Genomic DNA, 17,864 nt, shown 5'->3' with positions numbered 1-17,864 from the left:
GTTTAAGATGCTTTATCAAAATATTACATGAAAACTGTCTAGCTACACAAGCTTGCAAAATAAAGTAAATGACCATCTAAACAAGTTCTTTGATGCAATACAAAAAACGAACTTAGAAACTTTTCTAGGTAGATATTCACAAGCTAAAGTTGCACTCATTACTTAAAACTGTACAATAACGTGTTGAGCAGATGAAAAAGACAAATCAAGGAAATCTAACCTCAAGACTAAGACATCTTCGTTCCAATTCACTGACTCCAAGGATCAGCCAGTGTGCCCCCATGCTGCTTGACTATTCGAACTGCTTGCAGAAGAATATCCTGTTGTGCTGAAAATAGTTTGTCCTTGCTCTAAAATACAAAAGAGATGGCAATTAGCTGAATGAAGAGAAACCCATTAACAAGATCATTGAACAGTTGACTGAAGAGTAACATTGGAAGCAAAAACTGATCACTGATATAATTGCACATGGAAATTGTCAGATACACAACGAATACAATTACTTACAGACTCAACGCTAAAGACCACGTCAGCATTTGTTCCAAATATCTTGTTGTGTATCAACCATAAGGCAGACCTCAAGATAAAAGGACTGGCTATTTTTTGTATTATGTGATCAACTTTTGAGGTGCCAATTATAAGGCCAAAATTTGGAAAAATAATAAAATGTAGAGGCTATGTAACCTAGATAGGTTCTTCTAGATAATTAAATCTACTATAATCATTTTTTCCTAAGAAGTTCAAAAAAGAATTCTAAAACATATTACCTCCAGTTATTCTCTATGCCATTTCCAAGTTCAAAATAAGAAAAAGTCTACATCATTGTTCTTTTCTCAAGGATCCGATGATGTCTAAAGGGAAACTACATCTTGTAAGAATTCTTCTTTACACCAAAAATGAAAAGTAAAAGATCAAATTTTCTGGATAGAACTACTTCTTTCAAAACATCTCAAGTTTCTTTTTCCCTTCCTTATCGTCCACCAGAAAAAAAAAATCCACCATTTCTTCTGCCTTCCATCCCATGTTGTTCCAGCATTTTTAAAGTGTTCTCCAGTAGCCTTTGGCATGACCCATTCGATCTCTTTCATGCATAAACATAAATTCCAATACTTTCTGAATCCTTCCATATAGATAACATCTTCAACACAACTACATTCCCTTCTCCTCAGGTTATCATGTGTCAAGCATGCTTTCTTAACAACTATCCATGTAAAGGAAGACACCGTGTATGGTATTTTTACTTTACAAATATGTTTCCAACGCCAAATATTTGTATGTTGTCCGGTGCCATTTAAAGCAACGTAGGTTAATTTAATTGTGTAAATTCTTCTTGTGTGCTGCTTCCAAAAAAATTTTATCTTCATTTGCTGTGGTTCCTTGAAATTGCTCCAGGACCTTGAAAAGTTCAGCTGTCCTATTGACCTCCCAATCATTTAAGAATCTTCTAAGATTGACATTCCACCCCTGTGGTTCCCAAACTACTTGAATTGTTGCATCAGGTGTCTGAGTCAGACTAAATATGTCAGGGAAGAGTTTTTTAAAGCTTGGGAACCAATCCAGTTATCCTTCCAGAAGAATATTTTCTGCCCATTTCCAACTTTGTAGCTGAAATTGTCAAGCAAGGGCCACAGTTTCCTGATGGATTTCCAGACACTAACTCAAAAAGGAGAGGTAACCAAGTAACCATTTTAGAACACCATTGTCCGTCATTCCCGTATTTAACATAAATCATCCATCTCCACAAAGTTTGCTCCTCAAAATTGTGTCTCCACAGCAATTTCATAAGTAAACTTGTATTGTGCTGCCTCAAGTTTCTTATGCCTAATCCCCCTTCCCTGACTGGTAGTAACAATTCCATTGTTCCAGCTTGCATATGGTGGACAATTTGGAAAGAGAGGAATGCAAGATGCTTTGAAGGCAGGTGCAGTTCAATCCAGAAGATCAAGAGCTCCTGCATTTCTCTTCTCTATTTTTGGTGTAAAGAAAGTTAGTTGATGATGTTGAATCATTGCTAGACTTTATGGCCTCTTTGTAAGTTCTGTTTGAGGCTGTCTCTGTAGATATGATATACCAGGCCTTTTTTTAGGGTGCTGATGAATATAACATGTTACCAATTTCAAAAAAAAGAAGTAACTTCTCCTTCCCTTGCCAGATAATTTCTTCTCAATGCATCCAATCTCTTTTCCACTTTTTTTAACACCCAACTTTTCCACTTTAACAAGGAAAAAGGAGACAACATGTAAGTGGGCAAATAATAAATACCTCCAATTATTCATTTTAAACTTATCAACAATTGTCTCTATTTCTGCCTACATTTTTTAACTTGTTTTTCCATTATAGTTCCTTTTATTTTGTTATTTTCATATTTTTTTTCTTGAGAAGGGGGGCTAGGGTGGGTTCTATATAGGTTTTGGCAGAAACCACCATAGCTGAACTTGCACCAATCAAATTCTGAAGAACACTTGCTATCAGAAGATCAAGGATCTATCCACCTAAACAGATATTATCAAGTTCTGATTGTTGTTCGAGTATTACATGCTATAATGAAAATTATCTCGTCATTCAGCATTAAACACATGATAAATTGATTTATATTGTGCTAGTTGTTACAATAGACATAAAGCTCAAGCAACATATATCAAATGAATTTCACAATGATAGTAGGAAAGACTGAAAAAGAGAAGGCATACCGCATATCTTAAGTTGCACCCGAGAGTTAACTCTGCAAATGTTTTTTCAATTTTAGACAAGTAGCAGTATGGTGCCTCCTTTTCCAAGAAAACATTTGGATTAGATTTGAGCATGCTCTTTACATCATCTGATATCTGGACAATCATATCAAAGTCTTCAATTTGGAAAGGAACTGTAGTGACCATGGCACGCCATTGAGCACGTGATTTATTCACAATCACCTGAAGTTTGCGCAACCATTCTGTCAAATTCACCTCCTCTTTCTTGTTTCTTTTTATTTACTACTATTTTTTTAGGGTCCAGAGTGGGAGGAGAGGGAGGAAACTTCAAAAAAGTAAGAAATATCAGAGCATAAAAGACTAGAGCTATTATAGACCTATAGATTAAGAATCTATAATATGATTATTTTTCACTTCCACAAAAAATAGAGAGATGAATCAAACTTTCAGTGCCTTCACAAAAAATGCTCTCTCTAAGTGATCCACTGTAGTGTCCATCCTCAGAAAAGAAGTACACACATAGATAAGATTTTGAAAAGAAGTACGCACACAATGAAAGTTGATTACATGTAAATTGAAACCTAAACACATGGCTAAGATTATTATTTTTTATGACAAGGGAAACCCGCAGCGGCTACCCTTTGGGTGCGCACAGGGTAAAACCCCCGCTCCTATGCAATTGCTTGCAAACCACATAGGAGAGGTAACCCACACTAGGCATGCCCGGTGCGACGAGCTCGACCCAGAAGGCAAACCCCTTGCTTTCGCTGGCAAGGGGTTTCGAACTTGAGACCTCCAACATGAAATTCCCAAGCCCAAACCACTGGAATGATGGAATATAATGATCGAGTACTAACAGGAGGAACATGTAGATGCTTAACAACTGCACCTGATTCATCAGTTGAGGGGGCATGGAATTCACAAGGATGGAACCTCTCTTTCAGAAGGCAATTTAATGACTGGGAGATTGGTAGTGTGGCTGAAATGTTGAAGGTACTGAAGTTCTTTCACAGTACTAGGAATGTTAAGAATGATGGTTAGACCAACTATGTTGTATGCAATGGAGTGTTGGCCAGTCAAGAACACTCACGTTTTGAAAATAAAAGTTGTGAAAATGAGGATGTTGCAGTGGATGTACGGGTACTAGGACAGATAGGATTAGGAACGAAGATATATGAAACAAGGTGGGAGTGGCCTCGGTGGAAGACAAGATGCGGTAAGCGAGGTTGAGATGGTTCAGGCATGTGACGAGGAGATGCATGGATTCCCCAGTGTGGAGGTGTGAGAAGTTGGCTATGGATGGTTTCAAGAAAGGTGGATGTTGGATGAAGAAGTATTGGGGAGAGGTAATTAGACAAGACATGACGCAATTGCAGCTTACTGAGGACATGACCCTAAATAGGCGGTCATGTAGGACACGGATTAGGGTAGAAGGTTCTTAGGTAGTAGAGTGATGTCTTGCTTATACTTCCATACTCGTAGTCGTAGTATTTCTCCTGTACTGTCTTGCCCTTCGATTTCTGTTACTATCCATTGTCTCTTTGTACTTCGATTAGCACGTTATTCCATTGTATTTATTGTTACTTTTTTCCAAAATGCTTTCTTAGTATTGCCATGATTTCTTTAATTCAGTTTTTTTTTTTTTTGATATGTGGTTCCTTGAATGTCTACCGGAAACAGCATCTCTAACCCCCAAGGTAGGGGGGTAAGGTCTTACAGTCTACCCTCCCAGACCCCACTTGTGGGATTACATTGGGTATGTTGTTGTAGTTGATTAGATGTTGTACTAGGAATGTTGAGGATTTAGTTATATGTAACAGTGGAAGCAATAAGAGGTTCTCAGTCTGCTCTGCGTCTGTATGCTTACAGAAGGTGCTCACACTTCAGACTGGCCATGGAAATTTATCTGGAAACTAAAAGCCCTCTTTCAAGGTCATATGTTTTTCTTCATTAGTTGTCAGGAAAGCTTGTCTGACTCATGAAGTTTTACGGAGAAGGGGGATCCAACTGACTTCCAGATGTTTTTTGTGCCAGGAGATGGAAGAAAGGAAGAGCCATCTCTCCTTGCACTGCAATAAGACTAACTGATATATGTTACCATTATCAAAAAAAAAATTAACTGATATACTATGGTAGTTGTTCCTTGACTTAACACAGATTCAGTGGGTCATTCCAAAGAATACCAAGGACCTTCTATGGTGCTGGAACAATATGAAAACAAGGAACAGAAAGATGTTGTGGAGGAGAATGGCCCAAGCATGTATTTGGTGGACAGCGTGAGGAGAGAACCAGTAGATGTTTTGAGGGTAGAAGTGGTTCCAAACGAAGAATTAAGCTGAACTGTTTCTTGTCTTTTCAATTCTGATATAAAGAGAACTATATAGATGATGAAGAATAACTCGTGAATCTTTGATTCCTAGTAAGATACAATGCTCCGGTAATCGGTTTGTATTTGATTACCAATACCGATTTGGTGCTGACAAATACAATGTTACCTTTTCAAAAAAAAAAGAGGAACATGATGTAGATGTCACAAATTACTTGGCTAAATACCTAGATAGTCCCTTAAACATGGCATAATTTGTTAGATAGACATCTCAAATCGACAACAATGTGTGTCTTTAACACGGGGGTCAGCAAAACACAGTGCATGAAAATTACGTGCTGATGAAAATTAAACTTTAGAATCTAGTTGTGCTTCTTTTTTCATTTAAAAATAGCATGATATATGAGTTGCTTGATGCATTTTAAAACTATCTAATGTGTTTGGGCATGTCTGAGCTAGATTGCTATTTTAAAGTATCTGACATTGGCCACAAAAGGTATTAGCTATGTATATTTATATTGTTTTGTGATATTTCACCAGTTATTAAATTCCGCATGTCTATTTAGCAGTTCTTAGCAGTTGATGATAGTAGAGCATGTTTGTGATCTGTTAATGATACTAAGCATGCCTATTCAGTGGTATTTGATATTTGGTATTTCTGATTTAGTAGTTGTAATACTTGTTTGTGATTTGCCCTATATTACTTGGGGTTAGATGTTGGGATAATTATCTCGCACTGCTTCTTTTAGCTAGGCGTGTTATGCCACTAAGCAGATAGCGACTCGACAATACTGAACACTTATCGGGTAAGACGAGTAGTCGATGCACCACATCAGGTGGGTTAGACAGGCAGCAAACACACCGAAGACAGGTAAGACATGTGGGCTAACGAATCCAATGCTTCATAGAGAAGCAACAGCTAGATGTTTATTTGTTTGGTACAATTTCAACAGCTTGACCATACCTATGCATCTTATTCTATACTGTGATGTAGTTGCTTAGTTGTATAATCTGTTATTTTGTTGAAGCTGTATATGCTATTATGTACTGCAGTTTCTAAGCTTGTCCCAGGGGTAAGACTGGAGTGGGTCAAGGATCTTACTATGTCCTTTTTTTGTTTTTTTTTCGACAAGAACTAACCTGACCTTAGGCGAGCACCCCTCCAAAGTGCAATGGAGGTCACTAACCTAGGCCATGGGCCTGCATGATTGCCCATTGACCCTGTCCAGGTAAGTATCTTACTAGGTCATTTTGACTCACCATTTAGTGCTCTGTGCAGATACTATTGAGGGTATATAGTTGTTGACTGCTAAGTTGCTTGTCCTGTTCAGGTGACCCATCCACCCGTCTGAAGCAATGTGTCGTCAGCTCCTATCTATTTACTGTCTTTCTTTTATGTCATATTGAGTTGCATCTCCTATTGTTGTATCTCATAACCTTAGTGACTCCATGACTTAAGAGATATTTGGGAATCATTGGTTTTAGTTGATTTTGTACTCCTTTTCATTTATTTTATTACGAGAACGCTTTTACATCCAGTATTCAGCATGCTTCCGTGTATTCTAGCAATTCATAGCATAGCCTGATACGCCTGGTGTGGGTAGTAGCTCATTGGATACCAGTCACAGCCTAAATGCTAGATTTGGGTCGTGACAGGAATTCAACAAGGAAGTCCGAGGCCAATTAACCTCCTGAAGAACTCTTGGCTAGATCATTTTCCTTAAGGGGCTAACTAGAAGGGCATTTTTGTAATTTTGTCTCCGGGCTGTCATAACTATAAGTACTCATTCTCTTTGTGTTATTTCTTTTAGAATGAATTTGAATGAAGAAAACCTTCTGGGAGCTTAGAATATCTCAGTTCTTAGCAACTTTAGTCACTTTAGTTAAGCTAAGATGTCTGAAGAATTACTCCTCTTTTACTAGCTTAGTATTTAGTTTTCTTTCTTTAGGTATTTTAATGTTAGAATTCCAATATTCAAGTTGTGCTTTGGTTCTTCTCTTTTTATCTCTTAGCTTCTGAATCTGCTTCAGCTCATGTGAGCCACCTCGGTCAAGACGAGGTGTCTGTCTGGTAACTAACTAGCTAGGTTAGAGTGACTAGCTCCAGTAACTAACTAATAGTTTTCTAGGTTAGAGTGACTAGCTCCAGTAACTAACTAATAGTCTTCTAGGTTAGAGTGACTAGCTCCAGTAACTAACTAATAGTCTTCTAGGTTAGAGTGACTAGCTCCAGTAACTAACTAATAGTCTTCTAGGTTAGAGTGACTAGCTCCGGTAACCAACCAAGAGTTTTGTTTGGCCAAGTTACTAAAATCAGCTTATTTTGGAAAGTGCTTTTCAAAAGAAGTACTTTTGGTTAGAAGTAGTTTGTGTAATAAATTTAAAAGCACTTTTGAGCAGCAACAACTGTTTGGCCAAACTTTTTAAAAGTGCTTTTAGCAAGTGTATTTTTTTCAGAAGTGTTTTTAAAAAAAAAAAGTGCTTTTAGGGAAAACTACTTTTTTTATCTTATGAAAAATGGTTTCTGCTACTCCCCAGAAGCACTAATTTCCTCCCAAAAGCTTTACCCAAACACCTCGCTTTCTTAAAATAAGCATTTTTGGCCTCCTAAAAGCTTAGCCAAACAGGATATAACTAGTAGCACGTTTGGACAAGCTTCAAAAACCAACTTATTTTGAAATGTACTTTCCCAAAAAATACTTTTGGCAAGAAACAGTTTGTATGTGGCCAACAAATTTAAAAAGCACTTTTGAACAGCAATTAGTGTTTGGCCAAGCTTATTAAAAGAGCTTTTAAGTGTATTTTTCTCGGAATTGCTTATAGAGGAAGCTACTTTTTTAGCTTCTGATAAACAACTTCTGCTACTCCCCAAAAGCACTTATTTTCACCTAGAAACTTGGCCAAACACCCCACTTTTTTAAAAATAAGCACTTTCAGCCTCCTAAAAGCTTGGCCAAACATGCTATTAAGTTAGAGTACCTAGCTAACAAATTGTGCCAAGTTTGAGGTGCTATCTACGTATTTAGCCAAATTATCTTCTAGAAACCAAAAGCAGAACTTGAACTTGACCAGTTGAAACACGAGTTCCATGTAACCTTCTTTTATTATAATAAAATCACAAGTGACGGGTCAAACATAAAGAAATAGGAAGGAGAAAATCATTTGGGACGAAAGAGGAATAGAAAAAATAATTCCAAAGCAGTCTCTCAAAATAATCACGTGGAAGTGTTGGCCATAAAAGGGTAAAACCGAGGAAAAGTAAGCAGATATTATTAGTAGCTAGTTTTTTGTTGCTGCTAATGTTAAAGAGAATATTCTTAGCTGCTAGTTATAAGTTCACTTTAGTAAAACTAGAGAAAACACCTTTTAAGGGAACTAAAGATATAATCGTGCACAGATATCTGGACAGTTCTGCACCTTATGGAACAAAGAAGGCACAGCTTTAAGTCATCTTAACCTTCTATATGCAGTAGGTTAGTAGCTAGTGCTTAGGTGTAGCAACTCACGACCATGCAAGTTAATACTGGGTAGAGATCTAAGGTAAAAAGTCTCCCAAAAGTGATAACTTCCCCCAAAGAATGACGAAGAGTAGCTGGAACTCATCAGCTCCTTAGCATTATAAGTTTATTGTATTTACTGAGCTGACAGTTCCCCTCCTTTTGTAACTTTGCATCTACTGGATGCCTTAATGATATCTCAGTTGTTTCATCAAAAAAGGAATAGTTAAGAAAACTCACCTGACTGGAAAATAGTGAATTTGGGACAATAACAGGGAATTTTTCTGCAGTCAACAATGATGTAGTAGTTAGCCCCATTTCAACTACTTGACCTTCCACTGATCCAGCCTGCAAAAGTAGTTTCTGTTAAACAACTCATAGAATAAATTAAATGTCATGTCGTCAGAAAAACAGGATTCGAGTTCCGATAGGTAGGAACACAATTATAATTTGTTGTTGATGAAAATATTCTTGTTATTCTTAATTAGATATCATTTTATTGTTAAACAAGATTTCAAGTCATAATTAAATATCATTTTATTTTCCATCAACCCCACTAAGGCACGTATACATCAGAACTGAACTTTTGAAATAATTGTCCATTCAAGTTCAGATAGCAAGCAGGATTTAGTTCGAAGCCTAGGGCATAAATGTACTACTTCCTTGCCTGCCTCACCCACTCCAATGTAATGCCTTGTGTTACAGTCCATCCATGTGAATGTTTCTAAATGTAAGTCCTTGTGTCACAGTCCATCTGTGTCCTTGCATCTTAGTCCATCTGTGTGAATGTTGCTACACAAAAGTATTTACACTAAAGCCAATATAACTTGCAGTACTACCTATACTCTAGAATATATCACTCACTAAAACAATAATTCCACCAACTAGGGATGGACACTGAAATTCCGGTTTTCCACCCAACTTGTCAGGACCATGCTCAACAGCAGTCGCAAGTCTTCATATATTTAACACTCCATTCCATATCTCTCCAGTCTTTCTTTCCCTTTAACTACGTCATTATTACAATATCATGCTAATCGATGTAGCTCTAAGACTTGAATAAATAGTTTATATGCCTGGTCAAATGTGCTAAGTTAAATCTCTTTTTTTTCGAGAAAGTAGAATGTGCAAAGTTAGTCTTCAAATAGATTTTCATTATCCACCATTCTGTCTTACTCTAAACAATCCAAAAGTTTTTTTAATAACTGTTAATATACTAAATAAAGGCCAGTCATGTATTTCTAATTTTTGCATAAATCGTGCTTAATCCTTAGATACTCGCAATAGCAACAAAAGGAGAAAGAAATTTCATTAACAATAAGAAGACTTTAGACATACTTTTATCGTGTCACCAACTGAAAAAGGTCGTGAAAGCTGTACGGAGAGCCCACTAAGAACATTGCCAAGGATGTCTCTAGCAGCAAAAGCAGTAGCCACTCCTGCAGTATTTATAAAAAAGGCAAAAGTGAAGAGTGAATTGGAACACAAACGAGGGATTATTAAAATAACTTTTATAATTTTTCAATTAATCATTGTCCACATTGCATCTTCATATACACCTATATACCAGCACAAACTAATATGCTCTCTATCAGTATCATTGTTGAAGTGATTGCTATTTGCTACTATTAATGTTTTTTCTTTCTTTTTTGGATAAGTAGAAAACTGGGTAAGATCAACCAAAGTGGGTAACCATAACTGGATGGGTCTGGTAAATATCTATGATTCCTCATGGCCCTACAGAACCCACCATTTTCCTGAACAAAATTATTTCAAAATTTATGCACATATTCGCATGCCTGCCAATAAGCAAATCTGTCCACTGTTGTATATCACATTGTGTGGTCCCATTCCTACTCTGGGAAGTCAAGATTCTCCAAGTTGATACGTCATCAGTAGAATGTAAAAACAACATGTTTAACATGTGTTCTTATGTAGAATGGTGGGGAAACTTTTCTCCACACAATGCTAGAAGATACGTCAAAATATAACTCACAGCAGTTCCACGCACACACACACAGGAAAAAAGTAAATTAATAAAAACGACAATAACGACTACAACCGGAGACACCAAAGGAAAAATGCTAGATGATAAAACTTCAAGCACTAAAAAGGATAACAAAGTTAAAGAACTTTGGACTACTGTGAATAAAATGAGCAGAGAAGAAAATGAGGACAAGGAGCAGTTAGGCCTTCAAGAATTACACTAGCGTTTGGTCTTGAAAATTGTGAATATTTGAAAAAGTAATTTTTGTTTACAAAGTCAAAAATGATATTTGAAATTGGTGGAGTTGTGTTTGGCCATGAATACAAGTAGGAGTTGTTTTTGAATTTTTGTGAATAATTTGGAGTAAAAAAAGTGAACAGCTTTTTGGTGTTCTCCAAAAGAAAAATTATCATAAATAATCACTAACAAGAATTTGGTTCTTTTTATGAACTTGATATCGATAAATCTGCGAATCTATAAATTCATTTCGGCCAATTGAACCTTCTCGAACTCTTTCTTTTTAAGAACCAAAAAGATTTGTGCTAAAATAACATATGCCAAGAAGAACAAAAGTCCTTGGACATGTAATGGATCTTGAAGTACTATTTCTGCATCTCCCTGACCAAATTTTCAGGAATTTAACTTCAAATTGAATTCCTGAATTTTCCAAAATTTTATGGACAAACATGTTTTCCGGAGTTCAACTCCAGAATAAAGTAAGAAAATTCATGGCCAAACACCCAATATTTAAAAACATGTGCAACAACAACATACCAAGTGAAATCCCACAAGTGAGGTGTGGGGAGGATAGAATGTACGCAAACCTTACCACTACCTCATGGAGGTAGAGAGGCTGCGTCTGAAAGACCCTCGGCTTAAGTGATACAAATCCCGATATAAAGAAGAAGACAATGAAGAGGATCGAAACAAGGAACAGTGCAAAAGTAGCCAAAACAGCAATAAATTCATGTGATAATCGAAATACCATAAACAACATACTACAATAGATTATTATTAAAAACATTGATAAAAATAGAAAACAAGAACTACAATAATACAAGTTGCCATAGCAAACACCACCCACCCTAAGCAAGACAATACTACTACACTACCTACTACCCTTCTACCCTAATACGTGTCTTCCACACCTTCCTATCTAGGGTCATGGTGACACAATCAAATATAGCAACCGTCAAATTTGCTAGTAATTATGCATGCCTTCCGTCAAGCTAAAGAACTTACATTAGTAAGATTCCATGGTTAGAGTGTAACTGAAATCTATTTGCAATAAATGGGTGGGTCCTTCACCCATCCAGACCTGCGCGGATCATGTTCATGGGCTAATTTTGCCTCCCCTAGATTCAAATATTTATCAAACTAAGGTGACCTTTTGTTTGTAGGAAACTTTCCACCTGATAGATAACAAGGCAGGTGGGAACCCAGCTAAGAAATCTCACCTCCAATTCCACCAACGGTCAAAATAGATTGTACAGCTACTCCACAAACTTCAGCTAAAGTCATTAGCCCAAGGATGAAGAGGCCAACGGAAGAGATTCTGTCCAAAGTCAACAACCGATCACGGTCACCTACTTCAAGACTCTTTACAGCCAAAGCTCTGCTGATCACATTTGTTTTCCATCGTTGTAGAAACCAGACAAATGAAAGAATAGCAGCACCTCTCCAAGTCTGGAGAAGATATTGTGATGCAATAGTGCTTGGTGCCACCATCACAGCACTGCACATATACATACTTCAACTATAAAGACCTAAGCGATGGAACATCAAACCAAAATAATATGTGGGATAAACAGGTAAGAAATATATTACTAACATCTGTGAAAATGCCATGAAAGTGATTAAATATCGAACTGGATCCTCCATAGCACCCCAAATACTTTTCTCATAAGAAACCTGCCCCCATATCGAGCTTCCAGGCAACAAAGTAGCTGGTCCTTGCATAGAATACTTGTGAAATCTCCTCAAAAGTCTTGGAAGCACCACCCAAGCCATTAAGGTACCAGTTAAAGTGCCACCAACAGGAACAATTACATCTCTCAGATAAGGGTGTGCATCAAGCACTTGTTCAACATAAGGAGTCATTTCCGAAGATGCCTCTTTCACTTTTTCCCCAGTAGAAGTCACAGCATCTGTGGCAGTTTGCCAAGCTTCCTTAATATTTCCAACCCATTCACTTCCACTTACACCACCTGTATCCATATCAGACCCACTTGCACCAGTTGAAACTTCTGAACCTTTAGGACCATCTCCTTTACTACTAAAAGACGATGAATACCATCGATTATTCCAAATGGGGCTAGTTACAACAATTGATTTACTTCCCCACAAACTTTTATTATCAGATCTCCCACTGAGATATGAGGTAACATGACTGGTCCCACTAGCAGAGCGTATACCCCTTATATTAAAACATTTTGGGTCAGCATAATTTTTTGAATAGGTGGGTTCTCTAGAATGGAGATTACCATTTATGCAAGCATATGAAGGTCTGACATCAATCGGATTTGCTAATTTATAAGAGAAATTAAGGGTTCTCTTCAAAGTTGAAAGCCTAATAGCAGCCATCAATGTGTAGAGTTTGACCAAGAAATGTATATCTCAAATCAAATTCTGTTAACTTCAAGCTACAATGCTCATCTTCAATCTGCAACAAGTATTGAGCCAAAAGTTACAAATGGGTAACAATACATAAATCTTTAAAATATTCAAAACAAATACTAAAAAGGATCACTTCTACTTGGCTGTTAGGTGAAATAGAATGAGAAAGTTGACTAAGCAGTAGGAAAAAAAAAGAAAATTAAGATTCATATATGTGTACATATATGCATTATATATATGTATACACTAGCTATGGTAAACACTAAAAAGGCTTGACGCAGAAGTATATCACATTTCAAATTAGATCAGGCACACCTACGAACACACCATATCAACATGATACCTATTACCTACTAAGTTTAGGGCTGACCAGCTAGGGAAATTAATATGCCCTCAATTCTTTTGGTACCAATCAATTCAGGAGAACAACATCAAGATAAAGCCAACCTATACTATCAACAAAGTCAGGTTTTATATAGAGTTAAGGAAAGCTTGCCCCATCTGCAAGGTGCATTTCATTTCATTCACCTCATCATTTTTAAGTAATAGATCAATTTTGGTTACGTTTTAACATGGTCAAAATTTACATTCTATTGGTGTATATACCACAAATTGTAATAAATTACAGCTGAAAATAAAATGAACACAAAATGAATAAAAAATATATTCAGATTGCGGCGCAGATATCTTGCTCTCTTTAAGGATATTAGCCCATTGCGATATAATCTACACCAATTCAGTAGTATAACTCTTGACTTGTTCCGTCCAATATACAACAACCCAACAACGTCATATAACTCAAACAACTCCGGATTAGTTGAAGAGTCCAAAGCTCAACCATTAGAACACTTTTCTTCAATATAAAAGTACTCTCTTTTATATAGTAAATTAGTTGAAGACTTAGAACAGTTTCCTTGTCTCAACTCTCTCTTTCACTACACTAACCTCACTACACACTACAATATTTTCTCATACTTCTCATCTTTTTCATTATATATATCCTTGTACTCAAAACAAAGTAAGATCACCACAGTTTATAGGTGAGGAATTCTTCCTTGCAATGAATAGGAAGAATGTGGGTAATAATATGGGTAAATGAATAGAGGAATTATGTATGGGAGGTTACATGAGTTACAAAGCATAATGAGGTAGAATAATGGGCAAATAATGTATTAGAGGTTATAGGAGTTTCATAAGAACTTATTGTCACATTCTACCACTAACTCATATAAATTAATATTATTATTACGATACTAAAATGTATTTTGCTCCAACATATTCCAATAAGAATGAGAAAGCAACATCACGTTATATTATGTAAGTACTTTTATCATTAGAAAAAGCAAAGAAATATCAACCTATAACATGAGCCCTAACATCATGGCAGTAGTAATTTACCTAAAGTTGGGGAACCTAAAGCAAAATAATTAGCAGGCATTTAGAGTTTATCAATACATGTGAAGTGAGGTAAAGAATTTGATCCCATCTTTTTTCCATTTAACCTTATGTATTTAGGTTGTTTGTTCAAGTTTATAGTATCTGCAATTTGCATTGTGTCCTCTAGAACCATGTAAAAATCTGTCATTTTAGATGGCATAATCGACTGTGCAAAGGTCAGTTGATTTAGGCATATTATCAAACAACCTCAAGGCATGAATGAGCAAAGCTGATTACTAACATCCATGTGAATCCAGCAATAAACTATTCAAAAGAACCTAAAAACTACCACATACCCATAAAATTTGATTAACAATAACTAGTCCAATAAAAAAAAGAGCAAAAATTCAGAAAAACTCACCAGAAATTATGAAAATAAAGCACGCATCAGAGACACTTGGAACTCAAATTGAAAATTTCGAACAAAAATTTAAAAAATGAAAAACATCAACTACAGATGCATGAGTATGCCAAATTTACTAATACACCAAACAAGATGAGAAAAAAACGTCAAAGTGAACTCACCAGAAAGAGCAATCAATGCAAGCAGCAATTGTGAAGCAGGCAAATTAAAGCAGAATCAGAAGCGAACTGCAGGAAAGAAACAGTAGAAACAGAGAAGTGTGACAGAGAGTAAGCAATTTGGTTCGTTTATAGAGCGCAAAGTCAACAGTAGCGTCTGGAGAAAAAATGTGTAAAGGATAAAGGGGAAGGCTCAATTTAACAATTCACCATTAAAGGGGCAAAGCATAGTAAAAGAAAAATACAGTGTGACTTGCTCGGCAAGATTTGGGTTTGTTCAGGCAGGCACCGAATCAAAAGGAAAATGGAAAAACAAAGAACGAGGGAAGCATGAGGTTTTTTTCTTTTTGTTTTCTTTTTCTTTCGATAGAAAAACTAAAAATTCATTGTAATCAAAAAATTGTCTTTTAATTTAGGGAAAAAGAATAAATATACTCCGAACTTTCAAAAATGGTATGTATATATTCTTCATTATATTTTGAGACTGTATATACCCTTGCCGTCTTATTTTTGGGTCATATATATCCTTACAACTAACGGAGAAACACGTGACAACATCTCAACAATTGACCCTATTTTTTTTATTTTTTTTTTATGAAAATTTAAAAACCCACTCACCGAACTATCTATTAATTTATTTTACACGACCCGTATTAAAATAAAAGCCGACCCAATCTAAAACATCTTTAAGTGCAAATCATTTGATCCCATCATCATCTATTCCTCTTTTCCTATTCTCAATAGTCAGTACATGTGTTTCCATGGTGGAAAATTCATTCGGCTGTAGAAACTCATTTCAAAATTCAATTACTTTTGGCAAAGATCAAACTATTGATTACAAATAGTTTTATCTTTACATCTCTCTTTTATAGTGATAGAACTATTGATAACAAATTGAAATTTCTGCTTTTCTCATACCCGTTGAGTAACACTACGTCCTGCAGCGGTTATCGAAATTGGCTCGCATTACGTTGACGCCGAGACTCTACCGGAGTTTCCGCATTACATTGGGTTATGGAGACAATACACCATGGAGTATTGGATGTTGGCTTCGTTATTGTACCAAGCAAATGAGACAAAGCAACAGAGGTTGTTAGGGTTTTAATTCATTTTAAGATGATGTGATCTTTGCACCTGTATTGGGTTAGATTTCTTCACGTTGTTAGGGTTTTTTTTGCGAAAATTTATCGATTAGAAAACGAGAAATCAATCGAGAAGGGATAAAATTGGATGTAGTGTATGACTAGGTGGCGGCAGCGATAGTTTCGAGAAAGTTACCGGAGCTGGTGAATGGGGACGATGTAGAAAGGGATAAAATTGGATATCCGAGTGGGTTTTTAATTTTGTAGGTGAAAAATAAAATAAAATAGAGTCAATTGTTCAAATGTTGCCACATATCTCTCCGTTTGTTGTAAGGATATATATGACCCAAAAATAAGACGGTAAGGATATATATAGTCTCAAAGTATAACGGAGGGTATAGACATACCATTTTTAAAAGTTCGGGGGTATATTTGTTCTTTTTCCCTTTAATTTAAAGTGGGTGGGATAAACATCTTTTGGATTAAATTTTTAAAATAAAATTATTAAATATTAATAAATAAATAAATAAATAAATGCCTTTATAAATAATGTTAAATTTTAGATACTATTTAAGATATATATTATTTCTCAAAAATATAGTACTCCGTTAATAAAAACACACACATATATATATATGTCAAAAAAATTGACATATATTTTTTGAGCTGATAATATTTTAATTTAATTAATTATTAAAACAAAAGGTAACACCTTTAGTAAAAATATTGTGGACTACATGTTCAAAATATATATCAATTCTAAAACTAAAAATTTGAATGGCATGCAATATGAAATAACAAGTTAATAGTACTAAAGCAAATAAATTAGGACAAAATTATAACATAAATTCAGAATTTAAAAAAAAACATTATATTCTTATATTCTTATATCAAATTTCAACATAACATAAATAAGTTTCAACATAACTTAAGTAAATATAATTGAAACAAAAAATATATGTCTATAAGTTCATTCAATAACAAAAGTTTACTTTAACTCAAAAATTAGAATAAAATAATGCAATTATACTAAATGAAGCTATTGATATCTAGAGCTTTGTCATCTCAAGTACTCGCAAGATGTACTCAATTTTATTGTCAATCAATGTCATGCAGAAGTTGATTCTTTGTTGTTGAGTTAATGTTGATCATTTTTTTCATGATAAGTTTATTTATTGATAGTAATGAAGAACTAGTCACACTGGGCTTTTATAGAATGATAAATTTTCCTCTTGTATGCTCTCTTGTGTCACCAGTTTAGTCCTACATATAGATGCTAGTTCAGATATTTGCATTTTTTTAACCCTCTCTTTTATCATAACAGAGAAGTATCTAAAATTAGAATCTCCCAGTTTGATATATTTGGCCCTAGACTTTTGTCTAAGAATGTTTTCTTCAACTGCAATTATTTTTTCAAATCATATAACGTAGTTTTCTCTTATTAATTCTCGGAGGCCACTTGTGTGTTGCTATTGTTGTTGGCTTTGTATATTTATCTACTTTATATCAAACATTCCTGAAAGCTTCATTATTGAGGCTCTTGAGCTAGATCTTCACAAGTTTTAACTTAGACTATACACTTTTAATTTGGATGCATTACTCTCAGTTGTCCATCTATCCTCTACTAATTTTAAAAATTGTACATGTTCAGCCCATATGTTGAAAACCCCTAAATGAGACTCTCATATTCTTGTGAGTCATCTTCAT

At 35.5% G+C, this 17,864-nt stretch overlaps 1 protein-coding gene and 1 pseudogene across 1 annotated transcript; both read right to left on the bottom strand.

Moving 5' to 3' along the window:
- Positions 1-220: 220 nt before the first annotated feature.
- LOC125838924 (mechanosensitive ion channel protein 1, mitochondrial-like) lies at positions 221-15,219 on the bottom strand. Its single transcript, XM_049517926.1, has 7 exons — positions 15,079-15,219; positions 12,332-13,162; positions 11,958-12,235; positions 9,852-9,952; positions 8,754-8,861; positions 2,691-2,912; positions 221-350 (listed from the first exon to the last, which is right to left on the bottom strand). Exons 2-7 carry the CDS (start codon positions 13,081-13,083, stop codon positions 249-251), a joined length of 1,563 nt encoding a protein of 520 aa, XP_049373883.1. The 5' UTR covers positions 13,084-13,162; positions 15,079-15,219; the 3' UTR covers positions 221-248.
- Positions 6,138-6,253, bottom strand: LOC125839105 (U1 spliceosomal RNA; annotated as a pseudogene).
- Positions 15,220-17,864: the final 2,645 nt, after the last annotated feature.

This window comes from Solanum verrucosum, unplaced genomic scaffold (assembly GCF_900185275.1).
Source record: "Solanum verrucosum unplaced genomic scaffold, falcon-dt-bn FXZP01000163.1, whole genome shotgun sequence".
Classification (NCBI taxonomy): Eukaryota; Viridiplantae; Streptophyta; class Magnoliopsida; order Solanales; family Solanaceae; genus Solanum; species Solanum verrucosum.
This window is presented reverse-complemented; position numbering and strand designations above follow the sequence as displayed.